The sequence below is a fragment of the Medicago truncatula genome, chromosome 7 (genome assembly GCF_003473485.1).
Source record: "Medicago truncatula cultivar Jemalong A17 chromosome 7, MtrunA17r5.0-ANR, whole genome shotgun sequence".
Lineage (NCBI taxonomy): Eukaryota > Viridiplantae > Streptophyta > Magnoliopsida > Fabales > Fabaceae > Medicago > Medicago truncatula.
In genome coordinates this window covers 34561637-34585800 of record NC_053048.1, presented here as the reverse complement: position 1 = coordinate 34585800, position 24164 = coordinate 34561637, and the positions used below count along the sequence as shown (strand labels likewise).

Sequence of the window (24164 nt, the reverse complement as noted above, 5' to 3'; positions counted from 1 at the left end):
TAGCTAGTAATAATAAGAACCGGTGCTAGTCACACAAAAAAAAAACAAATTACACTCCAGAATGACTAATACCCTTTAACTAAAATAAAAATTTCAAATTAACTAAATTTACATTAACGTAAATTGAACATAAGTAAACTTAATTTACTTTAACCTAACTTGAACATAAGTAAACTTAATTTACATTAACCTAGATTGAACGTAAGTAAACTTAATTTACAAATTTAATTTACATTAACCTAGATTGAACGTAAGTAAACTGAATTTACATTAACCTAGATTGAATATAAGTAAATTTAATTTACATTAACTTAGATTGAACGTAAGTAAACTTAATTTACATTAATCTAGATTGAACGTAAGTAAACTGAATTTACATTAACCTAGATTGAACGTAAGTAAACTGAATTTACATTAACCTAGATTGAACATAAGTAAACTTAATTTACATTAACCTAGATTGAACGTAAGTAAACTTAATTTACATTAATCTAGATTGAACGTAAGTAGACTTAATTTACATTAACCTAGATTGAACGTAAGTAAACTGAATTTACACTAACCTAAATTGAACATACGTAAACTTAATTTACATTAACCTACATACGTAAACTACACTAATCCCTTTTATATACATACACGTAAACTTAATTTACACTAACCTCTCACTTAAAATTAAATTGACAGGCATATCTCATCACACGTACGACTCCAAAAATCATATTTAATACATGAAAAATTAAAGATAAATAATCCTTTTTTAAAATATATTATGGTGTCATGCATGTAGTTGGTTGATGATGTTCTTGGTGATTGATACACATGAATCCAAGAGTCATATGTAGTACATGAAAATTAGAAAAAATGAATTGTGATGATTTATATAATATTCAAAATTTAATCTTTTAATTGAAATTTAATGATATATTTTTTAATTCTTTAATTTAATGATATATTACTGCTCTTTAATCCCTTCTTTAATTAAAATTTGTTACACTACATTTTTTTAAATTATAAGAAAATTTATCAATAAGTAGTATCCTTGTTTGATCTCTAATTTAAACAATACTTGATATGTTTTTCTTACATCTCGGTTTTGAGGGATAAGATCAAATCTTAAAATTTCTGTCCAACTTTCAAAAGTTAAAACATGACCACTGTAATTTGCAAAAAGGAAAAAAATTTAAACATAAACACTTTTTAGGAAAAAAAATACAGTAACAAAAAATAATATAAACCATTCACATAAAAAAAATTAATATCGATCATATGAACTAATTGAATTAAAAGTATTAAAAAAAAGTACCCAAAATAATTTCAATCTTGTAGTCTCTTGGTCTCTTTAACACCATTTAATCTTTTTAACTCTCTTTAATCTCTTTGCTTGGGGTGTTGGATCACAAATCCAAAAAGTCACATTATGCAAAATGATTTTTTTTTTTTTGAAGGGGCAAAATGATTTTTTAAAGAGTATTGATTATAAATATTATATATTATTGATGATTTCGAAACAAATAATTCATGGAGAAAATCACTTCAAATGTTATAGTTAGGGAACCATTCTTTTAATTTGTCTAGACACCAAAAGTCTCAGGATCAACCCTATTTTCATTTTAACCCTCCTTGTTACTTGAATTTCGATAGGAACGGGAGTTAATCATATTTAAGGCATCATTGATCTTTAAATATGAACACCTCTTTGAGTTGTAATTTGATTATTAGTTCTTCACATTGCAGAAGACTAGCATTTTCTGCTGGACTAACCTGTTGATTAATCCTCATTGTTTGTGTTAGTCTTGATAATATAATTTTTCTTTGTTATGTGATAGAAACTCAAATGAAAAAAAAAAAAATTATATTATATGTTGGAGAAAACATATGTTTATGTGTACATAAGGACTAAAAACAAGTTAATGAAGAATAAATAAAAAACATTACAAGGACCACCTCGAGAGAAAATGTTCATGTGAACTAAAATAAGTATAAAAAAAAGTATTTTAATGATTAAAATAAAAGATTTTATTAAATTATAAATTTCAGTAATATATAGTGTGAGTCAACTTTATCAAGTTTGTGTAAAATAACAACATTAAAATGTAGCAATCAAGAATCAATTTACGTTGATCTGTTGGTTCGAAGATTTTGGCTATGTTTCATGTTGGTCTCGGTTTGTGGTTTCAGTTGGGCTTGCCGGAGGTTTTGTGTTTTTTCCGGATATTAGATTAGAACACCGCCTTTCTGTTTTTAACGGACGGTCTTTGTTTCTGTTTTGTTTTTGCTGGTGGGTTGTCGGTGGTGGTGGTGGTGGTGGTGTAACAGTGTTTGTGTATGACTGGATGTTTGTTAGCGGCGTCTGGTACGTTTTTTGTTTATGTTCCTGAAGTTTGCGATCAAAGATTGGGTGGCTGAAGACTCTTGACGTTTTTGTGGTTCGGTTTCAAAAACCCGAAAGGGTATGTTTATGTTAAAACCCGAAAGGGTCTGGTTACTAACATATTGGACTCATCCCTCGATCTGAGTTCTTACACGTATGTTTGAAACCTGCTGTGTTTGGTGGCCTGACTACTTCGACTCTCTGATATTTTCAAATTTGTTGAAGTTTGCAGGTTTCAAGTCGTCTTGTACGCCTACACTCTGGTACTTTGTGCTCTCGAGAGCCTTTATGCTTGCTGCTTGATTTAGGGAGCTGTCGGCACTTAGATTTTTTACCGTGTTGTCGGTTGATCCATTCGCTGAAATTGAACCCTGACTTTTTGCAAATGTTTAATTTTAATATTTTTTGTAACTTGGTTTCGCTCCCGTACGCGGGTTTGCTGGATTGCGCCCGTGATCAATGAAGTTTTTTAAAGATAGAATAGGGTGGATCCACTAGGTCTAATTTATATCGTTGTATTCCCTTTTGAGTTGTACCTGGGTTAGGTCCAATACCCCCTTTATATCTCTTTCGTTTTATTTTATATATTTTCCTTTTGACTAAAAAAAGTAAATGATAAGAGGATTTAAATTATCTCTTGTGAATCCACAAAATATATGGTAGGAAGGGACTACCCATCTTGCATGTGCATTTGGATTATATAGAATTCTTTTATTTTTTTTCTTTAAAAGAATTCGGAAACGAGAATTTTTTTATTAATTAAAGTGACGTTAATAATATTTTACATTTGTCTTTGAAGTGTTTTGAATTTTTATATCTTAATGTTATAAAGCTAACTAATCTTTTACCACTAAGCTAGCACATCAAATGTAAAAAGAACATTAAAAAAAGTTATAAAAAAATTATTTAATCCAATTGATTTGTAAGGACACTTGTTGATCGTGTAATTACATTATTTCTTGTCTATGGGACATAGCAAGTGATATCTATCATATATAATCAAATTATGTTTGTCAACAAGTTGAAATTGATTAAAGTGTATTGGGTCTTTGAAATTGAAAGTCACGAAAATGTTGAGTTGGTGACATGCTCCTTTGTAATATGAGATACTCAATCTTGCGGGTGATTGGTTGAATACAAGTAATTAATAATTAGTCGGCTTAATACATTCCTCAGTCCCTTAACTTATTTTATTTTCTTAGTTTGGTCCTTTAACTATAAAATATCTCAATTTGATCCCATAAATCTTTTGTCGTTTACTATTTTGGTCTTATCCGTTAGTTTTTAACCTTAAATATCTAAGGTGAACCAACTTTATAGACGACCCACCATAGATCTTATTGAATCTTTTTTTAACGGTTTGATTTTTTTATTTATTTTTTAATGGAGACCTATGATGATGAGTGTCTACTAATCCTAATGGTGCACCATCAACACCTATCTTTTTTACCTTTATTCATCTTTTTTCCTCCTTCTCTTCTTCATATTCATCCCAATCTTCATACATTCATAACAAATTTCAAACATTCCCAGAAAAAAAAAATTAAAACTCATAATTTTTTCTACAAAAATAAATAGAATTAATAAAAAATCATGGATTTCTCTTCAAATAAAAATTAAAAAAACTGAATCTCTCTTTTGTTTCTCCTTCCTCCTTCATTCTATGTGTAAATTAAATATATAATTTCTCTCAAATTATATATTTTTTAATTAATTTTTATTTTCATCCCCCATCTTCTTGTTCATCATGATGTTCATTAATATTCATCGCCTTCATACATAATTCAGAAAATAAATAACAGTACATCTTACCCATTTCTTCTTTGTCACTCTTCAATCCCACTTATCTGCTCTATCTCTCACACTGAGAAACAGACGCTACACAACCTTTCTTCTTCTTTCTCCGTAACATCACTAGTGACATCCACCGCCACCATAACCACAACTTCAACCCAATCCAACAATCCCTTCGCTTAAGTCCAAACAACAACACCTCTACCTTTCCAAGTTCCACTTTCACCTCCAAACTCTCAACATCCTAAATCTAATTTTTAAATGTTTTAAATCAAACCAAAGAGCAAAATCAGTTATTTATTAAAATGTGAAATTGAATTTGGAATCGAGGAAGAACAACAACTTTCTCTCTCTCTCTGTTCCTCATTTCTTCTTCTTTTCTCTTTTTTTTTTTTAATTCATGATGATGATGATGAAAGGAAGCAAAAAAGGGTTGAATTTGCTTTGCTTGTTGTTGAATCTGTGTTGTTGTTGATGTGTTGTAGTTGTTGTTGCTGATGATGATGATAATTTATATTTCTGGGTATGTTTGAATTTTTTTTTCTTATGTTGTTGTGGTTGCTGTTTTTTTTTGTTTGAAAGATTTTAAAGTGATTAATGGATTTTAAAGTGGAAATAGGGGAAAGAAAGATTTGGAAGTGAGGTTAAGGATTTGGAAGTGATGAATAAAAAAGGGGGTTATGAATTTGGGTTGAAGTGAATTAATTTTGTGTTCTTTTCTTCTTTTGGGTTTTTGATGAAGGTATTATGATGATGAAGGTGAAGAACAAAGGGAAAAAGAAGATGAAGAGAACTGTTAAAATCAAGTGTCGATGGTTCACTCTTTAAATATTATAGACCTGCAATCAAGTGGTTAAAATGATATCAAGAATAATATACATTAAAAAATTAAGGGAAATGATTAAAATAGTAGATGACAAATAATTTATGGGACCAAATTGAAACATTTTATAATTAAGGAATCAAATTAAGAAAATAAAATAAGTTAAGGGATCGAGGAATATATTAAGAATAAGTTAAACAAATAGTATACAAGAGAGACAAATTTTATATCCAAATGCATTTAGATTAGGCAAATTCTATGGTACACCTAACATTTTGAGTGTACCGGTACACCAAACATTAAATTAATAATTAAATTGATTGTTTTTTGAAGAAAAAATAATTATTTTATCATTGACAATTATAATAATTAAATCTTATTTACCGAAAGCATCGATGAAATAAAATTTACTTTTTTTGAATTTTTATTGCTCATAATGAAGAATATTGATTATTTTTTATGAGAAAATGTTAAAAATTTAATATAATTCATATAAACAATGAAATAGTGTTTTTTTCTCATGAGATGGTGTTTTCTGAAATATAAATAACAACAAATAACAATTTATTTCATAAAATGATCATTAATTTATAAATTTATAAAGCGGAGTATCGGTACACCTCAATTTGCGAGGTGTACCGTAGAAGCTCCCTTTAGATTAAAGGTGAAAATAAATGTCCACTATACTAGGTAGTCCTATTCATTAGTTAGTTTTTGTTTTCGTTGCTCATGCATATACTCAGCAAGTGGTATCAAAACTCAACTTCGATAGGGCAAACCCTGGTTTGTGATGTTTTCATAAATTAACTGTGAACAATAAGAAAGAAGGGGAGAAGATGATTCTTGAGAAGAAAAATAGTTTGAACTTGTAAGTCTCCACAATAGGTTGTGACTTGGGAATCGACTTTAATTATGTAGACGAAATTAGATAAAAGCCTTCACAAAAATATTTGTATCCCAAACAATTATGCACCTTTTTTTTATTTATCATTTTCTCTCTTCGTATCCAATTATATTAAATTAATTTACAACAAGAGATACATATCATAACAAGAACTAATTTTTTTATTTTTTATTTTTATAAAACAATGAAAGAACCTATTTGAACTTATCTATAATATACGTTCATGTGTCATAAGTTGCTTGAGGCGTGTTGCACTTGGTTGAACCTCAATGAGTGTTTGAGAGAGAACCCATGAAAGTGTCGTCTGACAATGACATTTGTCGTTTGGACCGGAGTGAAATGATCTAGGATTGTGTTTGTATTTATATATAAAAAGGAGTTAAAAAAAATAATTTTTTATATTCGGGACGGGTATGGGTATGAGTTCGGGGTTGGTGCATATAACCCCGTTACCCGTCCCATACCCATGTTTTGAAATAAGGGAAAACCCAAACCCATACCCAAACCCAATCAAAGCGAGAAAAACCCATCAAATTGGGGTTGGTATAGTCGGTTTCCCACGGATACGGGTATTATTGCCATGCCCAGAAGCAAGTGCTTATTGTGTTCTGCAAGTGCTTATTGTGTTCTAACTTGTTCATAATAATGGTTTTAAGCATGTTGTTTTTGAGTTAGACAACCGAGTTGTTATCTACTTATCTTTGCCGTCTTCAAGGTTTCAAAAGAAAACAAATGTGATCATACATTGCTTAGTACGAGTGTCCATATTAGAGTCTAGCCCAAACAATTACCATCATCCACCAAAGTGTTACTTCTCTCATTTTTCAGATGGTTTTAACAAACTTTTCATGACAAATTATGAAAAGAACTACCAAACTTTAACTACTAAAATTTAACTATCAATTTTTTAAGCAAAGGAAAATATATTAAATTCAAAAGAAGTACAAAAAACCTTGAGGCATACACATGACCCAGAAACTATATAATTTGTCATAAAAGGGTATTACAACAAGAATTAACAAAAAATGGTATAAAAATACAACTTGACAAAAATCTAGTAAATTAATAAACCCAAATGCGTTGTAGACGAATACATACCATAAATACAACTCGGCAAACTCAATGTGGGGGTATAAAACCAAATTGCAAAAGAAAGTGATATGTAAAGGGCCGCAATGATCTTATAAAACCATAGACGAGCCTATAAAGATCAAACCCATCTCTTAAGGAATGATAAATTAACCGACCGCCAACTCAAACAGATTACCAACAACCCTCTGACAAATAACTTATAAACATATGTTTTTGAAAGGAAATGAACATATGTTGAACTAAGATGTTTAAGCAAACACATATAATGAAACACAACACACACTCGAGTAGGTAGTTCGGTTTGTGAGGTAAAAGGCATCAACAAATTTAAAGAAAGAGGTCTAATATTTGACCACTGAAAACTAACATCATCACTAACTTGTCAACATTTCCTTGTTAGAAAAGAAACATTTTTGTCCACAAATTCTAGCACAACGGTCAAATACGTCTAAATTGTTAGGTTAGACGCTATCAGGGCCGTCTTAACAAATTCATAGGCCCGGTTTTAATTTTATAAGGGATGCAAAAAAAAAAAATCTGGGCCCCAAAAAAATAAATAAGTTATTTAAAAAAAAAATATTAAAAATCACACTTTTGTGGGTCTTGAACACATGACCTTACACTCATCAAAAAGTGGCCACACCACTAAAGCAAGCTATACATATTAAATTAGTTCGCTTTTAATAGATATATAACCATTATTTTCGTGGCTTACATATAAAAAAAAAAAATTGAGCCCCAAAAAATTGGAGGCCCGGTGTCGTCGCCCAGCCTCGACGGGCTATGGGCCGGCCCTGGACGCTATGAAGCCTCAATTCCTTCAGTTGTGTGTGAGTTTTCGATGACTATTATTATTTCGTCTATCCACCTAAAAAAATATGAAAGAAACATTTTTTGTGTTAACCATCTGATTCCTTAGGGAAAATTGTGCTTTAATAATCAATAGTTCGATCATAAAGTCACACCAAAAATTATCCAACTCTTGAACAATTCATGATTTAGTAAAACTCATTGACCACCTGAGTCGAATCACTAGGTTAAAAACACTCAGTAAATTCAAATTGAAAACAAAGTTTTTTACATGTATAAAAAAAAAAATCAACAACAATGCTTTTTTGGGCCGACATGTGAGACAGACTACTACATAGAAAAAACGATGGGCTGCCTGTGTGGTCTGGATGTCTCAACAACGATGTCTGTATCTATGGTCCATTTCTATTTTTTTTCACTCAACAATAATAACCTGAAAAGGAAATAAAAATTCTCCTTTTCCTTTTTCTTATTCCTTCATTCATCAATTCAATTCAGCATCCAATCCAAACAAAACCGAATATTTCTCACGTTTATTCCCTTCGAATGAGGAAGAAAACTCATCGGTGAATGAACAAAATGGGGGGTATCACTAGTAGTGTTGAATCTTATGCGGCGGTGAAGTGGGTGGTCGGAGTTATAATCGTTGGTGTATCAGTATTAGGTTTTTATTCATCTTCTGGGCCATTTGGGTTGTGGGGAAAAAATGGTAGAAGAAGGAATAAAAAACCGATTCGTGTTTATATGGATGGTTGTTTTGATATGATGCATTATGGCCATTGTAATGCTTTGCGTCAAGCTCGTGCTCTTGGTGATCAATTGATTGTTGGTGTTGTTAGTGATGATGAAATTATTGCTAATAAGGGTCCTCCTGTTACCCCTTTACATGAAAGGTTCAATTTTTTATTTCTTTCTTTTTTGTTGTTTCTTATATTTAATTAATCATTTCTGTTTTTGGATAAAAAGCTGTTTTTTTTTTTAATTAATAAATTGTATTATTTATATAGTTTTGATGTGCTTTTCATCTTTTAAATTGATTGTACTTACATGGCATGTATGGTATTTGTTTAAATGAATTTATGATGGATTTAATCGTAGAAGCAGATGCAAATCATCGAATTTAAGCTCAGTGGTTGAAACAAAGAAAAACCTCATGTGTTTTATGCGATACGAAATGAAAAGTTTATCCTTCAACTATAGATGTGATAGGATTAGAAACGACAATATTAGAGAGAGTTGAGGTAACACCTATAGTAGAATAGATGGTGGAAAATAGGCTTAGGTGGTTTGAACATGTAGAAAGATCTGTAGATTTTGTACTTAGGAGAGTAGATCAGATGGAGGATATTCAGATCACTAGAGATAGAGGAAGTCCTAGAAAAACTATTAAGAAAGATTTAGAGATTAATGAGCTGGACCGAAATATGTTTTATGATAGAACATTATGGCATAATTTGATTCATGTAGCCGACCCTACTTAGTGCGATAAGGCTTGGTTGTTGTTGTTGTTGTATATTGTAAGCGTAACATATGATTGATTGTGATTTGCTGACAGTATAACACATTTTACCCTGATAGTGAGTGTATCAAAGTTGAACTCATTTCTGAATTGGTATATTTGTTTTATTTTGTGATTTTGATGTGGTTATTTTGATTTGTTTGTTTGGTATTTCTGAGATGTTGATTATGGCGATGTGTGTGACAGGTTGATTATGGTGAATGCTGTGAAATGGGTTGATGAGGTTATTCCTGAAGCTCCATATGCCATTACTGAGGAATTCATGAAGAAGCTTTTCGATGAGTATAATATAGATTACATTATTCATGGGGACGATCCTTGTGTTCTTCCTGATGGAACTGATGCTTATGCTCATGCCAAAAAGGCTGGCCGCTATAAACAGATTAAGCGCACGGAAGGAGTTTCCAGCACTGATATTGTGGGTTAGTAGTGTTATCACTTATCATGCTATGCTTACTTTCAAATGAAGTAACATTTCATTATTTGGTATTTGTGCTATTCAGCTTTGTTTGTCGTTGTTGTATGGAGTTTTCATAAATTATTGCATAGAGGTGCTTTGCTATGATAGAGTTGCTTCAGAATACATTAAAAAGTGTATAACTAATGTTATACAAAATTTTCATGTGCAGGTCGAATGCTTCTCTGTGTAAGAGAAAGGAATATTGCCGACACTCATAATCATTCTTCTTTACAAAGACAGTTCAGCAATGGCCGGGGTCAGCAGAAGTTTGAAGATGGTGGTGTTGTTGCTAGTGGAACTCGTGTATCTCATTTTCTGCCTACATCTCGTAGAATTGTTCAGTTCTCAAACGGGAGGGTATGTGTATGTAAAATCTTCATTCTGATTTACGACCGCATATAAGCTTGTTACTGACTTCTTTACCTAAATTATGCTTGCTTTGCATCCTTTAATCTTTGTGATGCTTGAATTGTGTATGTTTCACATCATGATATTGGTCAATTGGATGGTTATTTGGGCATTTACCATTGACAAGTTCATTATGTCTTATGCCCTTGTCAATTGTATCACGTGAGAAGATTTCGTCCGGCTTGTTTTATGAACTTGTTATTTATAGGGACTTGAGTCTTAGAGCAAGATCATGTTGCTAGAAACTAAGCTGACAGAGAGAAGCCTTGGCCTTAGGAAATAGAAAAATTTAGCTATGTTTTTTTTTGAATTGGCAAATGTTAGTATTTTATCCTTTTAACCCTTGCTCAAACCAGTTGAGCTACTCAACCCTCCCCATATTTAGCCATATTGCTAGGGATTGATGTGGGGAATTAAGTTGGTAGCAAATGATAATAGGTGTTGATTGTATATTGTTGGTGGGTAGTGAAGGGAACGATTCAAGGTTTAACCAAGTGCCAAGGTATACAGGTAGAGTTTGTTTTGAAAGGATGACAATAAAGTATAGTTAACTAATACAGTATGGAATCAGGTTATAGAAATTTGGAGAACAGCAGAATGGATACAATTATAAACCTCGCGATGAATGCAGCTTACTCAAACCTCTGAAAATTCATTTCTTAGGTATGTTTCATTGGCTAAGCTGCTGATTTGTAATAGGATTAAGCAACTTGCTTCTACTGGCTCCAACTCCAAGGCACAAGACATTTCGAAAAAGGATCACTTTACTCAAACATATATGGCATAGGGTTTGGGAAAGTGAATCATGTAACTATTGCGCATTTCCTTTTAGTTACCTATGGTGTATGCATCAGATCTGATTATGAGAATTAGGAAAACATCTGAATGGGGGATGTGTGATTTACAAAAGTAATCAATGCAACATACTTAACCATCCGGAAATTCATTTCTTGGGTATATCTTTTCTCTGGGTTCTTGGGTTGATCTGAACTTGTTATGATCACTTACTGTAATTGTTAAAGCAGTAACATTCATGAAAAACCGTAAAAAGAATTACACAGTTGCAAGATTTGCTTGCTGTGAGACATGAATGACTTATCTAGCCAGTCTCCTTTTTTTACACCTGTGATTGAACTTTCATGGTTGATTTATTTCTCTCCATTGCATACACAAATATATTGATTTCTTGCTACTTAGAGATGGTGTGACATTTTTCTCCAAATTAGAATTATGTGTATTTCAGTAATTTCTTCATATCACGTGATAATCTACACATGCTTGCTGTTCCAGAGTCCAGGACCTGATGCGCGGATTGTATACATAGATGGCGCTTTTGATCTCTTTCATGCTGGACATGTAGAGGTATTGCTTGCATACTTTATAGTATAATTGCTTAATAATTCATAGCATATCCTATAGTATTTTTGTTCTGTCCGATCATTACCTAAAAGTATTATATTTTGGTCCAAAGTTCTCTCGTTAACATGATGACAGTAAGCTGTTTTGATGCAAAGTAAGCTAATCCAAACATGCACCTTGTTTCTCAAATGCTAGGTCTGTAGTGAGAGTAGAATATAAGCTAACCAATCGCGTTCTTATTCAATAGTCTGTTGCCATTTGCCAGATTGTTATCTCTGGCAATAGAAAATAAACTGTTTTGGTTATCAGATGAGTTTGAAAGGAGGGTAAGCCAAGGTGCAACTGTAGGTTGCTATAACATTGCATATTTTAGTTGCCTGATGTGAACATCTTATACTCTCTAGACCGTACATTTCTGGGAGCTTCAATTAATGTGCTGTCCTTTGATAGATGCCGTTCTTCACAAGGACTTCAGGGTTACTCAAGCATCCCTGTTGGAGAGGAATGGAAATCAGATCGCAACAGCTCTTGAGCCTGCGTGACCATATCCAAATAAGACCCAATTATTTATTGCTGGTGCTAACCTATAGGTCTTTGACTTAGAGCTTTAGTTCCAAATAATTCTATGAAGAAAAAAAATACCTTTTCTTTTAAAAGAAACTCTTCGAAAGCCTTTTATTTTTCCTTATTGTACTAGAGTGTCATATTTATTTTTGCCTCCATGCTTCTGCTACCATCAGATTTGTTTAAATGGATGTGTAGCTGGATATTATACCTTTTATTAACTGTTCTTAATTTGATATAGATCTTGAGGCTTGCCAGGGATCGTGGAGATTTTCTTCTTGTTGGAATACACACGGACCAGACAGTCAGGTTGCAAACGTTTACATCTATGCCTTTTCCTACCTTTTATGTTGAAATATAATATATTGTACTTGGTATCGTTGTTATCAAAAGTGTATGGAAGCATGTCAAAAATCTGCGATGGAATTATTGTTGGACAGTGTTGTACTGGCTATGTGAACACACACACCACATGCATCAATATTAAAGTAACACAATTGACCATTTTTTACCATATCAAACTTCTTAGAATCAACACAAACTCTAATATAAAATAAGAAACACAGAAAAAGATAACTTGTATCGTAATTATGGAAGCATGAGATATATCACTCTTAATCCTATAAACCGGGGGGAAATAGTACTGAGAAGAATAGGATTTCACAGTTGTTGAACGTGCTTAAGAAAGCTTCTGTTGAAATACACAACTTAAGAGTGATGGACAAGAAACTTCTTAAAATTAACACAAACTCTATTTACCATAATATGAGCATCTATCTATAATTGTTAATGTTTATATAGTGCACAAGGTGACAACGTTTGATTTTTTTTTTTTTTTTTTGCTTTGCAGTGCAACTAGGGGATTGCATCGTCCCATCATGAGTCTTCATGAAAGAAGTCTAAGTGTGTTAGCATGTCGCTATGTGGATGAGGTTATAATTGGTGCACCATGGGAAGTGTCTAAGGATATGGTCAGTCTAATTTTTGCTTGTTTATTTTTTATGTTATTTGTATATGATGTTTCTTTTCGATTGCTATAAACATTTTTGAGCTTTTATTAATATTATTTGTTATGATATGTAATGGAAATATTACTAATTAAAGCAAAGGTTATTTTGATATTCTAAATCTTTAAATTACATAAGAATTATCACATGAAACCACTCTTTTAAGTTGTTCCGGTTTTAGAATTCTTAAATTAGATTATTTTTTAAGTGATCAATGCAGCAATGTACCTGACCCCAAATAGTTGGATAGATTGTTGCTGTTAAGAAATGTAGCGAAAACTGGTTTTTCTTAAGTGCCAATAAGATTTTGTGACAATTTACTGGTTGATTCATGTGACTAGAAGGTCACGGGAAGGCTGCGTACAATACACCAAATGGTGGGACCCCTTCCCGGACCCTGCGTATGCGGGAGCTTTGGTACACCGGGTTGCCCTTTTTTACTGGTTGATTCAATTGGAACATGTTCCTCTCAAACAAGCTGCTTTGAATTCTTCTATTAATGAATTGTTGAGTCGTGGATTGTTCTGATGTTACTCATAGTTTAAATTATTTGAATGCAGATCACGACATTTAACATCTCATTAGTTGTTCATGGAACAACTGCAGAGAATACTGATTTTCAGAAGGTAAATTTGATGTATTTATGATTAGTGCTTTTCATGCTAGAGGGTGTTAATTTTGTTCTGCATTTAGAGATTTTCTTCCTTATTAATTGTTATTGACATTAATTTTCGTACAGGAACAATCAAATCCATATGCCGTTCCCATTAGCCTGGGCATCTTCCAAATTTTAGATAGTCCTTTAGATATAACAACCACTACAATAATTAGGAGGATTGTATCAAATCACGAGGCATACCAGGTACAATCATACCTTTTCATTTTTGTTTGGTTTGTTCATACCGTTGGATTCTCGAGCTTGTCACTGTCTCTGATACTTTTAGAATGTTAACATAGTTTTTATCATAATCATTTTGAATTTACAAATGTTTTTCAAACACAGACACCATATTTGATACAATTTTGGCTTTTTTAATCATTTTTTCTCTAACCCCAGGACCCAGAAACACTAAATAGACATGTATTTCATACGGTGTTGACTATACAGTGTCGAAATTCTGTGTTTGAAATATCATTGCTCTTGTTTGAATTAACTAGTTATTATAATTCTAATAAAATTAAAATTCTTATGTGCCAAGCCAACACATTTTCACTCAAAGAGCTCTATATATCTCGTTTTAATGTTGAAGACTCTGCTTCTTTTCTTAATTGAGATTTTTTATAGAGGAATGCTAGCAACACTCTCTTTTGAGCACTCTCTCTAACACTCACTCTCTTATTGGTTTAAATCATTGTGGGTCTACACTTTAAAAATTGAACCCACACAAAGTGGTGGGACATACATTGATTTTATCCAATGAGAGGGTGAGTGTTAGAGAGAGTGCTCAAAAGTGAGTGTTGCTAGCATTCCTCTTTTTTATAAGTACCTTGTGTGAGATTTGTCATCAAGATGTTGGAGTGGCACTTATTGAGGCGTTTGTGAGAAAAGTGATAGAGTAGGATTGAATAGAATGATGGAAGACTGAAGCAGTTGATCTTCGTAAAGAAGATTTTAATTTAAATGTTTTTAGTGAAAAGTTAGGTTAGAGCTCAATAACATCAATATATATGTAGCTAAATCCATCTAGTGGGATAAGGTTTGACTCTTCTTCATCATCTCCGCTAAATTGTGCTAATACATTTAGTTAACTACGGTTAGCCAACTTGCTTCAACTTGATAATGAGGCAGTTGGCTAATTTGCTTGGAGATGATGATGGAGCAGTTGATTAAGAGATTGTTGCGACTGGAGTTGGAATCCTATTAGTAGTCTTTTTTCCCACTTTCTGTATAAATATGACTATGATATTATATGCTGTGTGCTTGTGGTAAGAATGTATAGGCTGGAAACTAAACAAGAATGTTTCTTTCTATGCTAATATATATTATTTTTGGATTTGGCTCATTCGAAGTGAGTAGTTAGAAAAGTCAGAAAATCAATGGTTAATATTTCATCACATTCATAATTAGTTATGCATGTAGATATAATTTAAATTGTTGATTTCTTCATCAATGGTTGATACTATAGAGGAGCTGGATCAATTATTTTTTATATTTGCAATGTCAACTGTCCCTCTTTCCTGCTTGTTCCCGTGTGTTGCTGGTTTCATGTAAAATGCTTCTTTTTTCACATAGATTTTGATTTGTGTGAAGTGTTAGTAGGTGTTGTAGTTAGTATATCACTTTCAACTATGAAGTGTTCATATTAAATGGAAGGTGGTGTGATAGTATATCACTTTCACAATTACCAAGACCAAGAGTTTTCCCTTGTGGAGTGTGGTTTTCATCTTTATTGGGAATGTTATGTCCTCACTTTCCTTGGCACACATTATGTTTACCTTTTCAACCATTGTACTTTTTTCCTAGAGAGATTTGGTATATGTTCTTATAAAATCTTTTCTGTTTTAATTCCTAATTACAAAACTACTATTTTGTTTTTATTTTACTTTTTTTTTTAAAAAAAGTGAGATTAATATATATGCACTCTAACATCCAATCACAACTCTTCAATTTGCGACATCACGTTTGACAGTTTTTAAATAAAAGCAGTTGTTGTGTTGGCGAGCTGTGATTGGTTGTCGGTGTAAAAAAAATTACACTGACTGTGCATGGCCCATTTTCTCTTAAACAAATTTGATTTAAAAATTAGAAAATGAATATTGAAATTGTTTTCTCCAACCAAAAAGACCTTTTTGCAAGATCTTAGGCTCATTACTCCCCATTAGGTTGCACCTCCTTTGCACCATGTGCATGAAGCTTGGAAATACATGTCTAGAATTTCTCATTTTCATCATGAACACATGTGTGTGTCTGCAATTTTGTCTCTTTGTTATTGTCTCACACTTTGTTTCTTGCTTTTTACTCTTTGTTTGCATGCAGAAACGCAATGAGAAGAAGGGTGAAAGTGAGAAAAAATACTATGAGAGCAAGACTCACGTGTCTGGAGACTGATTCATGTCTTTCATTTGGAGACATAAACATTGGGGGGTCACCACCAGGATTTCACACACTCCATATTTATCTATCTTATCTATGTCTTTTTAGTTGTTTTTATATTTTTGTTTGTGGAGAAGATGACAGTTTTGTTCAGCCATGAGCACGAGTTGGGCCTCGTGGTTCGCGCCTCTGATTTATAATTTATTAAACTGATTTTAACCTTATGAATATGTAAGTTTTATCAGATAAAAATTGTTGCTATCTTAGCTATTATCATTTAGTTTGAGTGATAGATCATACTAGTGAACAAAAATGATCAGCTTATGCTTCAAGTCAAACAAGATTGTCACTATCCATATTAGTATTATTGTTATTTCTACTATTTTTTTAGTATATCATGCTAGTGTATTATTGCTTTTTCGAAAATTACATTCGTCGGTCTGATTAAATGTTATTGTTTGATGACAAATTTTACAAGGATGCACATTATTGTGGGATCAACATTTAAAAATTGTATGATTACTCTAATGGCAACTCAGTATTCTGTTAGAAGTAGAAGTTTATCTTTGTACTACTGAGTGAGACGGTGATTTGAATGGTAGCTAATAAAGCTAAGTACGAATGAGTGCCTTGATTAAACTCATTTTCATTTTTCTTATTGAATCAACATCTATTAGGTCACTGTTTTACTCGAAAATATTGATAGCAATGAGCTTCAGACATTGATCGTTGATATTTCAAGTTGAGATCGTTTTCGTTTCTCAAAGAAATGGATAGCTCAATTTATGAGAGATACAAGTGAGACTCACTTTTTAAAATATTTTCAATATTCTACTTGTGTCTATCTAAAAAAATGGGATCTTCATTACTTTGAGAAATTGAGAAGATCTTGACCCGATTTTAAAGTGTTGGTCTAGCATAAATCTTTTATCAAAGTGATTCAGTGTTGTATGTAGACCATTTATTGACCTTTGAGATTATATTAAATTTGTAATTCTATTACTCACGAGCATTAAAACTGTTGCCGTGCCTATGGAAAAAAGACATTAAAACTGTTATAAATCATTGTTTGTACCGTCAAACAGTGTTTAATGACAAATTATTATGAGAGATCTCCAATATGGTGATGTTGAAGAAATAATTCTTAAAAAAGAAACATTATTCTTTTGACACAAATCAATTGTTTTGGCTATTTCAAAGTGGAAAAAAAACTGTACAAAACTTAAAAAGGATCCTTCAATATTTAAAAAACAGATAGACACTTGAAAAAAGCAGAGCATAATTCAGTCAATCTAAATGGGTATAAGATTGTTAAAACATGACAAGAGTACAAGACTCTTGCACACCCAGTCTACCTAACAATCAAAAAAACCAATAGACTTTCAGGCTTATGCACCTTTTGTGTGGAACCATATTAGTTCTGATGCCACCATGATTACAACTACACAGAAATTTCAGCAAACAATAATTCCCACCAAAATTAACAGAATACCAAACATTGATACAAAAATCATCAACTAGGGCTTCTTGTCACCATAATATATCATTTACAAAGCAACAACTACAAGGGTGAAACCCGCATTTTTAACAGAAAATACTATTTTTTGACAAGTAGCACACCAGATGGAGATTCATAGCATGAAATTATCATCTGACCCGTAATGCTGCAGGAGCACCACCTGGTGAGCAATTTGGGTTTGGAGACCGACAAGTTGCACCTGGACCAACGTTGTTTGAAAACTTGTGACGCATCCGGTAGTCAGAGATTTTATTCATAGCAAAAGGACCGCTACTCCCACTATTTGATCCTGATAATGAGACTTCGTCTGCACCAACACTAGAACTTTGTAAGGGTTCTAATGTCTCGACTACATCACTCATTAGCGGCCTTGCTTTGGGATTTTGACTCAAACAGTAGTAAGCCAGACTACATGCTTTCTGTGCTGCCCTCACTGAATATTGATTTTCCAATCTTGGATCGATTATTTGTAGGAGCTTTCGCTTATCATTGAGCTTTGGACGTGCCCAATCTACCAAACTTTGTTCCTTACCCGGTCTGGTTTTGTCAACGGACTTCCTTCCTGTTAAAAGCTCCAAAAGAACAACCCCGAAGCTATATACATCACTCCTAGCTGTTAGGTGACCTGACCAATTTCAAATATGCCAAATTTAGATGTGCATACCATTCATACTAAAACATATGCACAAGAGAGCACATGCACCATGAAAGCCATAATAACTATGTTATCCGACATGCTTAATGGGTACATGTAAACAAACATATCCAGCTTGAACTGTAAACTATGTGACAGTACAGTGTAAAAATGCTTATTGTTTAGCACAAAACATACACTAGGAAAGACCATGGAACAGGAAATTGATTTGAAAATTAAATTTGAGGAAATCATATTTTATTTTAAGAATTCTTTTAGTCATGTTAACAAAACAAATTGCAAGATTAAAGGTCGGGAAACAAAAAATGGGATTGGCCTGTAAAGAGATAGAAACATTTGATACTAGAAATTTAATCAATCTTATTACAGTCTATGAACTGTCAGTCAGTCTCGTATTATATGAATTACTTCATGATTATTAAGATGCATTAGCCTCCATCTCAAATCACAACACACAATGAATAAGACCAACTTCAAGGTATCCATGATTTCAGACAATTTTTTTCATTTATTTACAAATTGAGCATGTTTGGAACACTGAGATCATACCAGTCATTACATATTCTGGGGCAGCATAGCCGTATGTACCCATGACTCGGGTGGATACATGGGTTTCATCGCCTTGAGGCCCTGCTTTAGCCAACCCAAAATCAGAAAGCTTGGCTGTATAGTCCTGTAGAGCCAAAAGCAACACAAAGTAAGTAAAAGAAATATAAAAAAAATACTTCGTTTCACAGCTCTAAACTTCAATATACCAGAAACTTACAGAGTCCAACAATATATTAGACGTCTTGAAGTCACGATAAATTACTGGCCTTTCAGCATTATGGAGAAAAGCAAGTCCTTTTGCAGCACCAAGTGCAATCATCATTCTTGTAGCCCATGTTAAAGGAACAGTTGCTTCTGGAAACCTCAGAAAAGTTCATATCAATGAGTTGAAATTTGAAAAACACATTAAAAAACTAGAAAAACTGTTAGTTACTTAACTAGTACAACAACAATGATCATATCTAGATTAGAAAAAAAACACGCAAATCACTTGAATTAGAAACTTCATAAGCATTGTCATGCATAATCAATTAATAGCATGTTTAACCCATATAGAACAAATGCAACCTAAAGTCCACTTAAGGAGAAAATCTTATTCTATCTCATGAAACACTACCTTCAAATCTAACATGAACAACTAAAACACTCATGAAAACAACACCATTTACAATACATTTCAACTCAACTGGTCATTCATTAATACATTACTCTCCCTGGAAGTCAATCACCTAAGAATCAGTGTAGTTTGTTCAAATTCCACTACACTGCAGTGCTAATATAGCAATAATTTGACAATAGTTTTTTGTTGAAATTCCGCTACATTATACCACTATTTGACAACACTGCTACAAAATCCTCATCACTCAGATCCAAATCCATTCAATTCAATTCCCAACAAATTCTCAAAAATCATTAAACAAAACAAAAGAAAATCAAGCATACTTCGGAATAAATGATTCTCCAAACTCCCTCGAAACATAAACTCATAAACAAGCAGCCTATGATCATCTTCACAGCAATAACCAATCAACTTGACAAGATTCGGATGCCTTAACTGCCCAAGAAAATTCACCTCCGTCTACACCAAACAAACGAAAATTCAACAAAAAAATTCACAAAAATCACAACAACAAAACTTCACAAAATCACTAAAACTTACAAGCCACTCTCTATGTCCTTGAAGACCTTCTTTATTCAAAACTTTAACCGCAACCGGAAGCGATTTAAGTCCAACTCTAACATTCTCATCAATGTAGCCTTTATAAACAGTACCAAACCCTCCTTCACCAAGAATATAATCAGCACGAAAACTCTTCGTTATAGTTTCAAGCTCATAGAGCGTGAAAGCTATAACATGAGTGTATAAAAGCGTATTGTTATTGTTCGCGTTGTTCCACCGCGGCGTTGAACAAGTCTCGCTTAGATCTGATGCAGAATCGGTTAGATGATGACGTAGACTGCTGTTTTTCCTCTCGCCGGTGCCGGAAAGGGAGGTTTGGTTTCTAGCTCCGGCAGGTAGATGCTGAACTGTGTAACAGAAAACAATGTGAGTTAGTTAGAGTTAGTTACAGTGATGAAATTGGAATGAATTTGAGTTGAATTTGAATTTGAGTTTGAATTTGATGAAGGAGTAGATAGATCTGAGACCTTGAGCATTGGAAACGACGGCGGATTCTTCTCTAGTACCGCAGTTGCCCATTCATTCAAGAGGAGGAAGAGGATGAAACGACGTCGGAGGAGGAGTGGTTGAAGTGGAGGGGATGATGTTGTTGGTATGCACGAGGATCACAGATTTTCATTCTTTCTTTACTCACTTCTTTGCCTTTTTCTTCTTTCTTTTCCAGTAATTCTTTTCAGCTCACTCACTCCACTTTAATATGTAATACCTCCGTCCCTAATTATAACACCCTAAGTTTTATTTTTTATAAGACACCTTTTATATTTCTAACTACATTAATTATTTTTTTACATACATGTCTCTATTTATTATATATTTTTTTCTTCAATCAGCAATAAATAGAATGTTGAAAACATAAGCCAACCCTCTTTCTTAAAGGATAAAATTGTAAAAACAATAGTAACTACAAACATATTTAATACAAATATCAACTATCTTAATTCACGTTATTTTTTCAAAAGGACCTTATAATTAGGGACGGAGGTAGTAGTATATTTAACTACTTTGCGAAATTGGTCTCTTTATTTTAAATTTTGACGGTGTTATTTCAACCATTTCGAACTCCGAACCTTACATATATATATATTTTGGTACAAAAGAGGGCAAAACTCAAAACCTTACGTATATTATGCATTGTTCATAACAACTATTAAATATCTGATCGAACGTATATATGATATGGAAATAGTAAGATTTAAATTGCAATTAATACATGTATTTTTTTTTAAAAAAATTTACGACTTTTTTCCCTTCATTATTTGGATCAAGTGTTTTTGACAAGTTAAAAGGGAGAAGAAGAAGAATGTTGTTAAAAAGGTAATCAGTTATACAAATATCATTATCTATACACCATGTTTGTTTGAATAGACTTACTTTTAAACTCATCAAAAATAATTTATACAAATAAATAAGTTTTTAAGTCAACTCTGTCCAAAAAAAAAAAGTCAACTCATATGTGTTTAATAACAAAAGTTGTATTTTCATAAATAGTTTTTTCATAAACTACATCGACAACTTATGTCTGATACAAAAAAGCTTATTGTTTTGCATAAACTCAAAAATACGTTAATCGAAAATGGGCCTATTAAAATTAATAAGATATAATTTACAAGTCTGCATGAACATATCTTAACTGGTATGAATATTGTAGGGTTAATGGTGTTTTACCCCCCTGTAATATAGGTTATTTTTTGTTTTTCCCCTGTAAAATAATTTTTTTGATTTACCCCCTGTAAATTTATTTTTTTTTGAATACCCTCCTAATAGGTCATAAAAAAACAAAAAAATTCTGCAAAAAAAAAAAATTAAGTCGTTTTTTTTATGACCTATTAGGGGGTATTCCTAAAAAAATAAAATTACAAGAGATAAATAAAAAAAAAAAAAAATTACAGGAGGGAAAACAAAAAATGACCTATATTACAGAGGGCAAAGCACCATTAACCCAATATTATATTATGTATACATGCATAGAGTTTGAACTCGAATTTACGTGTTATTCACCTTAAAGTGAAACTATTCATTTTTTAAAGGGAATGGTGAAATTATTCATTTGCACAATTGCACTAACGGTTTAACATTGTAAAATTTTCGCTATCAATGAACTATAATTGTTGGATAATGATGTTCATTTAATATTAATTAAATCTAACTCAAAAGGCATGCAAAGAGTGGCATGTGATTAGTTGTTGGTGTAAAAATTTAGTAACTCAAAATTAATTTTATATAATCTGATAATGGTTTTTTTTAGTAAATGGTAATGGTCTTTTTGACACATGTTCTAAGAGCGCCTGCTAAGTTCATAAAAGAAACTCCCTCAAAAAAAAAAAATTCATAAAAGAAACACTTTTTTTCGGGAAAAACACTTGTTAAAGATTTTTTTTCGAAAAAATGTGCTGAAAAACCTAAAGCCAAAAATAGTAGCGTCTAGTTTGACTTAAAATATAAGTTTAGCCAACAGATATATTTGATTCAAATACATCAATTTTTATTAACTCAATTGTCTTTTATGTATAAGACTTGATGAAGTATTAAAAATTGTGGTAGAATTAATGTGTATATTTTTTGTGTAATTATAATTAAATCATCTTTTATGTATAAATTTATCTAGTTTACTTTTTCTATTTTAAAACAAACCAATAATATTAATTCGAAAGATAACGTATACATACACTTTTTTTACTAAAAGATGCTTATAATTAGAGATGGAAGTACTGGTTAACAATAAAGAGGATGTTTATATTCGAGTTCTTTACGCATAAATGGAAAACGAAAAGTTAAAGAAAAATGATAAAAGTTTTTTTTATAAAGTCTACGTGTTGCACGTGACTTCCACTATTATTTTGCAACTTAACTTAAATACTACATTAAAGAAAAGTGTTAAATAATAATAATTTTTTTGGATCGTAGTTTTTTTTTTTTTTTTTTGACGTTGTGGATCGTAGTTGTGCGCTCGTAAATTAGTTTTACCTTTTGGCGGTATATATTAGCTAGATAGGACGTCTTTAAACTATGCCTTATTTTATGAATAGAAGCAACATGTGATCAACTTATTTATTATTAAGGACCAGAGGTACACTGGTAAATTAAAGATACCGTGGGAACTAATATAAGACAAGGATGCTTTAGTTAGATGATGAGAAATCTAACTTATTGACTTGCTCCTAAATAATACAGCTTTAAAATCAGAATATGTATGTAAAATGGACATTGAGTAATTATTTCCCCAGTTCCACTGGTTCTTTAATACTAGTAATAAATAGATTTGTAAATGTCAGAGAGCTTTAAAGTATTAGTCTTAAATTGAGATATTTTTATCAGAAAAAAATAAAAATAAATTGATAGCCTCCACCACTGTCCACTGATATTTTTAGTGACTGAGATACCAATATATCTTCTGCCTCAAGTACTAAAACTTTGCAAGGAGACCAAACTATTGGAGCATGTAAGAATTGACCAGCATCATCTCTAAAACAAAGACCTACTGCCATAATGGATGATGCTAGCGTAGCAAGTCTGTAATAAACTATGATTGTCTATTTTTTTTTTCTTCACAATAGTATGTTCATAGTTGTATTTTGGACCGACATAAGTTCTAATTTTTTTTTGAAAGAAAAAAAATTATTGAATAAGTTTAATTAGGTTAACCATACCAATAGAGGTTAAGTTTAGAAAAAGAGGTTTGACTTCTACAACGTGATGAACCAATGTTTGAATCTCGATCAAGAGAAGTGTCATATTTAATGGTCAAAGCGTCTCAAATAAGAATACTTTAAGTAGAGAGGGTATGTGAGAAACTAAAATCAAACATAACTATGACATGCTCGGTTTGATTGTGTATGTTGCAAACACACGTCTCAATAGATACTAGCTACTCCCTCCGTATCAAAATATAAGCAAAATTCACTTTTTAGGTTCATTCATTTAATGATGAATGAACCTAAAAAGTGAATTTTGCTTATATTTTGATACGGAGGGAGTATGAAAAAAGAGAAGCTATAATAAATAACTTTCACTAACTAACTTGACGCCGAACCGAAGACATTCTTAGACTAACTAACTCATGTTAGACCAAATTAACAATACAAAGTTTTTTGGCTTATTTATATGCTTAGTCCC

At 32.1% G+C, this 24164-nt stretch overlaps 2 protein-coding genes across 2 annotated transcripts; one reads left to right on the top strand and one right to left on the bottom strand.

Moving 5' to 3' along the window:
- The first annotated feature begins 8272 nt into the window (after window positions 1–8272).
- LOC11430081 (ethanolamine-phosphate cytidylyltransferase) lies at window positions 8273–16541 on the top strand. The gene is made up of 9 exons (XM_003623647.4): window positions 8273–8690; window positions 9503–9738; window positions 9946–10133; window positions 11475–11546; window positions 12349–12416; window positions 12958–13078; window positions 13675–13740; window positions 13854–13976; window positions 16092–16541. Exons 1-9 carry the CDS (start codon window positions 8368–8370, stop codon window positions 16161–16163), a joined length of 1269 nt encoding a protein of 422 aa, XP_003623695.2. The 5' UTR covers window positions 8273–8367; the 3' UTR covers window positions 16164–16541.
- Window positions 16542–17390: 849 nt separating this feature from the next.
- LOC11426682 (probable serine/threonine-protein kinase PBL8) lies at window positions 17391–20741 on the bottom strand. Its single transcript, XM_003623646.4, has 6 exons — window positions 20519–20741; window positions 20031–20398; window positions 19814–19949; window positions 19089–19225; window positions 18872–18995; window positions 17391–18292 (listed from the first exon to the last, which is right to left on the bottom strand). The coding sequence occupies exons 1-6, from the start codon at window positions 20568–20570 to the stop codon at window positions 17796–17798; spliced, it is 1314 nt and encodes a 437-aa protein (XP_003623694.1). The 5' UTR covers window positions 20571–20741; the 3' UTR covers window positions 17391–17795.
- Window positions 20742–24164: the final 3423 nt, after the last annotated feature.

What these genes read in the sequence shown, in the direction of transcription:
- LOC11430081 (XM_003623647.4), top strand. Translation starts at nt 8,368, where the DNA reads ATGAACAAAATGGGGGGTATCACTAGTAGTGTTGAATCTTATGCGGCG. An exon ending in CACACGGACCAGACAGTCAG is followed by an intron (nt 12,417 to 12,957) that starts GTTGCAAACGTT and finishes TTTGCTTTGCAG; the next exon opens with TGCAACTAGGGGATTGCATC. An exon ending in GGGAAGTGTCTAAGGATATG is followed by an intron (nt 13,079 to 13,674) that starts GTCAGTCTAATT and finishes ATTTGAATGCAG; the next exon opens with ATCACGACATTTAACATCTC.
- LOC11426682 (XM_003623646.4), bottom strand. Translation starts at nt 20,570, where the DNA reads ATGGGCAACTGCGGTACTAGAGAAGAATCCGCCGTCGTTTCCAATGCT. An exon ending in CGTCGTTTCCAATGCTCAAG is followed by an intron (nt 20,399 to 20,518) that starts GTCTCAGATCTA and finishes TCTGTTACACAG; the next exon opens with TTCAGCATCTACCTGCCGGA. An exon ending in GGAGAATCATTTATTCCGAA is followed by an intron (nt 19,226 to 19,813) that starts GTATGCTTGATT and finishes TGAGGTTTCCAG; the next exon opens with AAGCAACTGTTCCTTTAACA.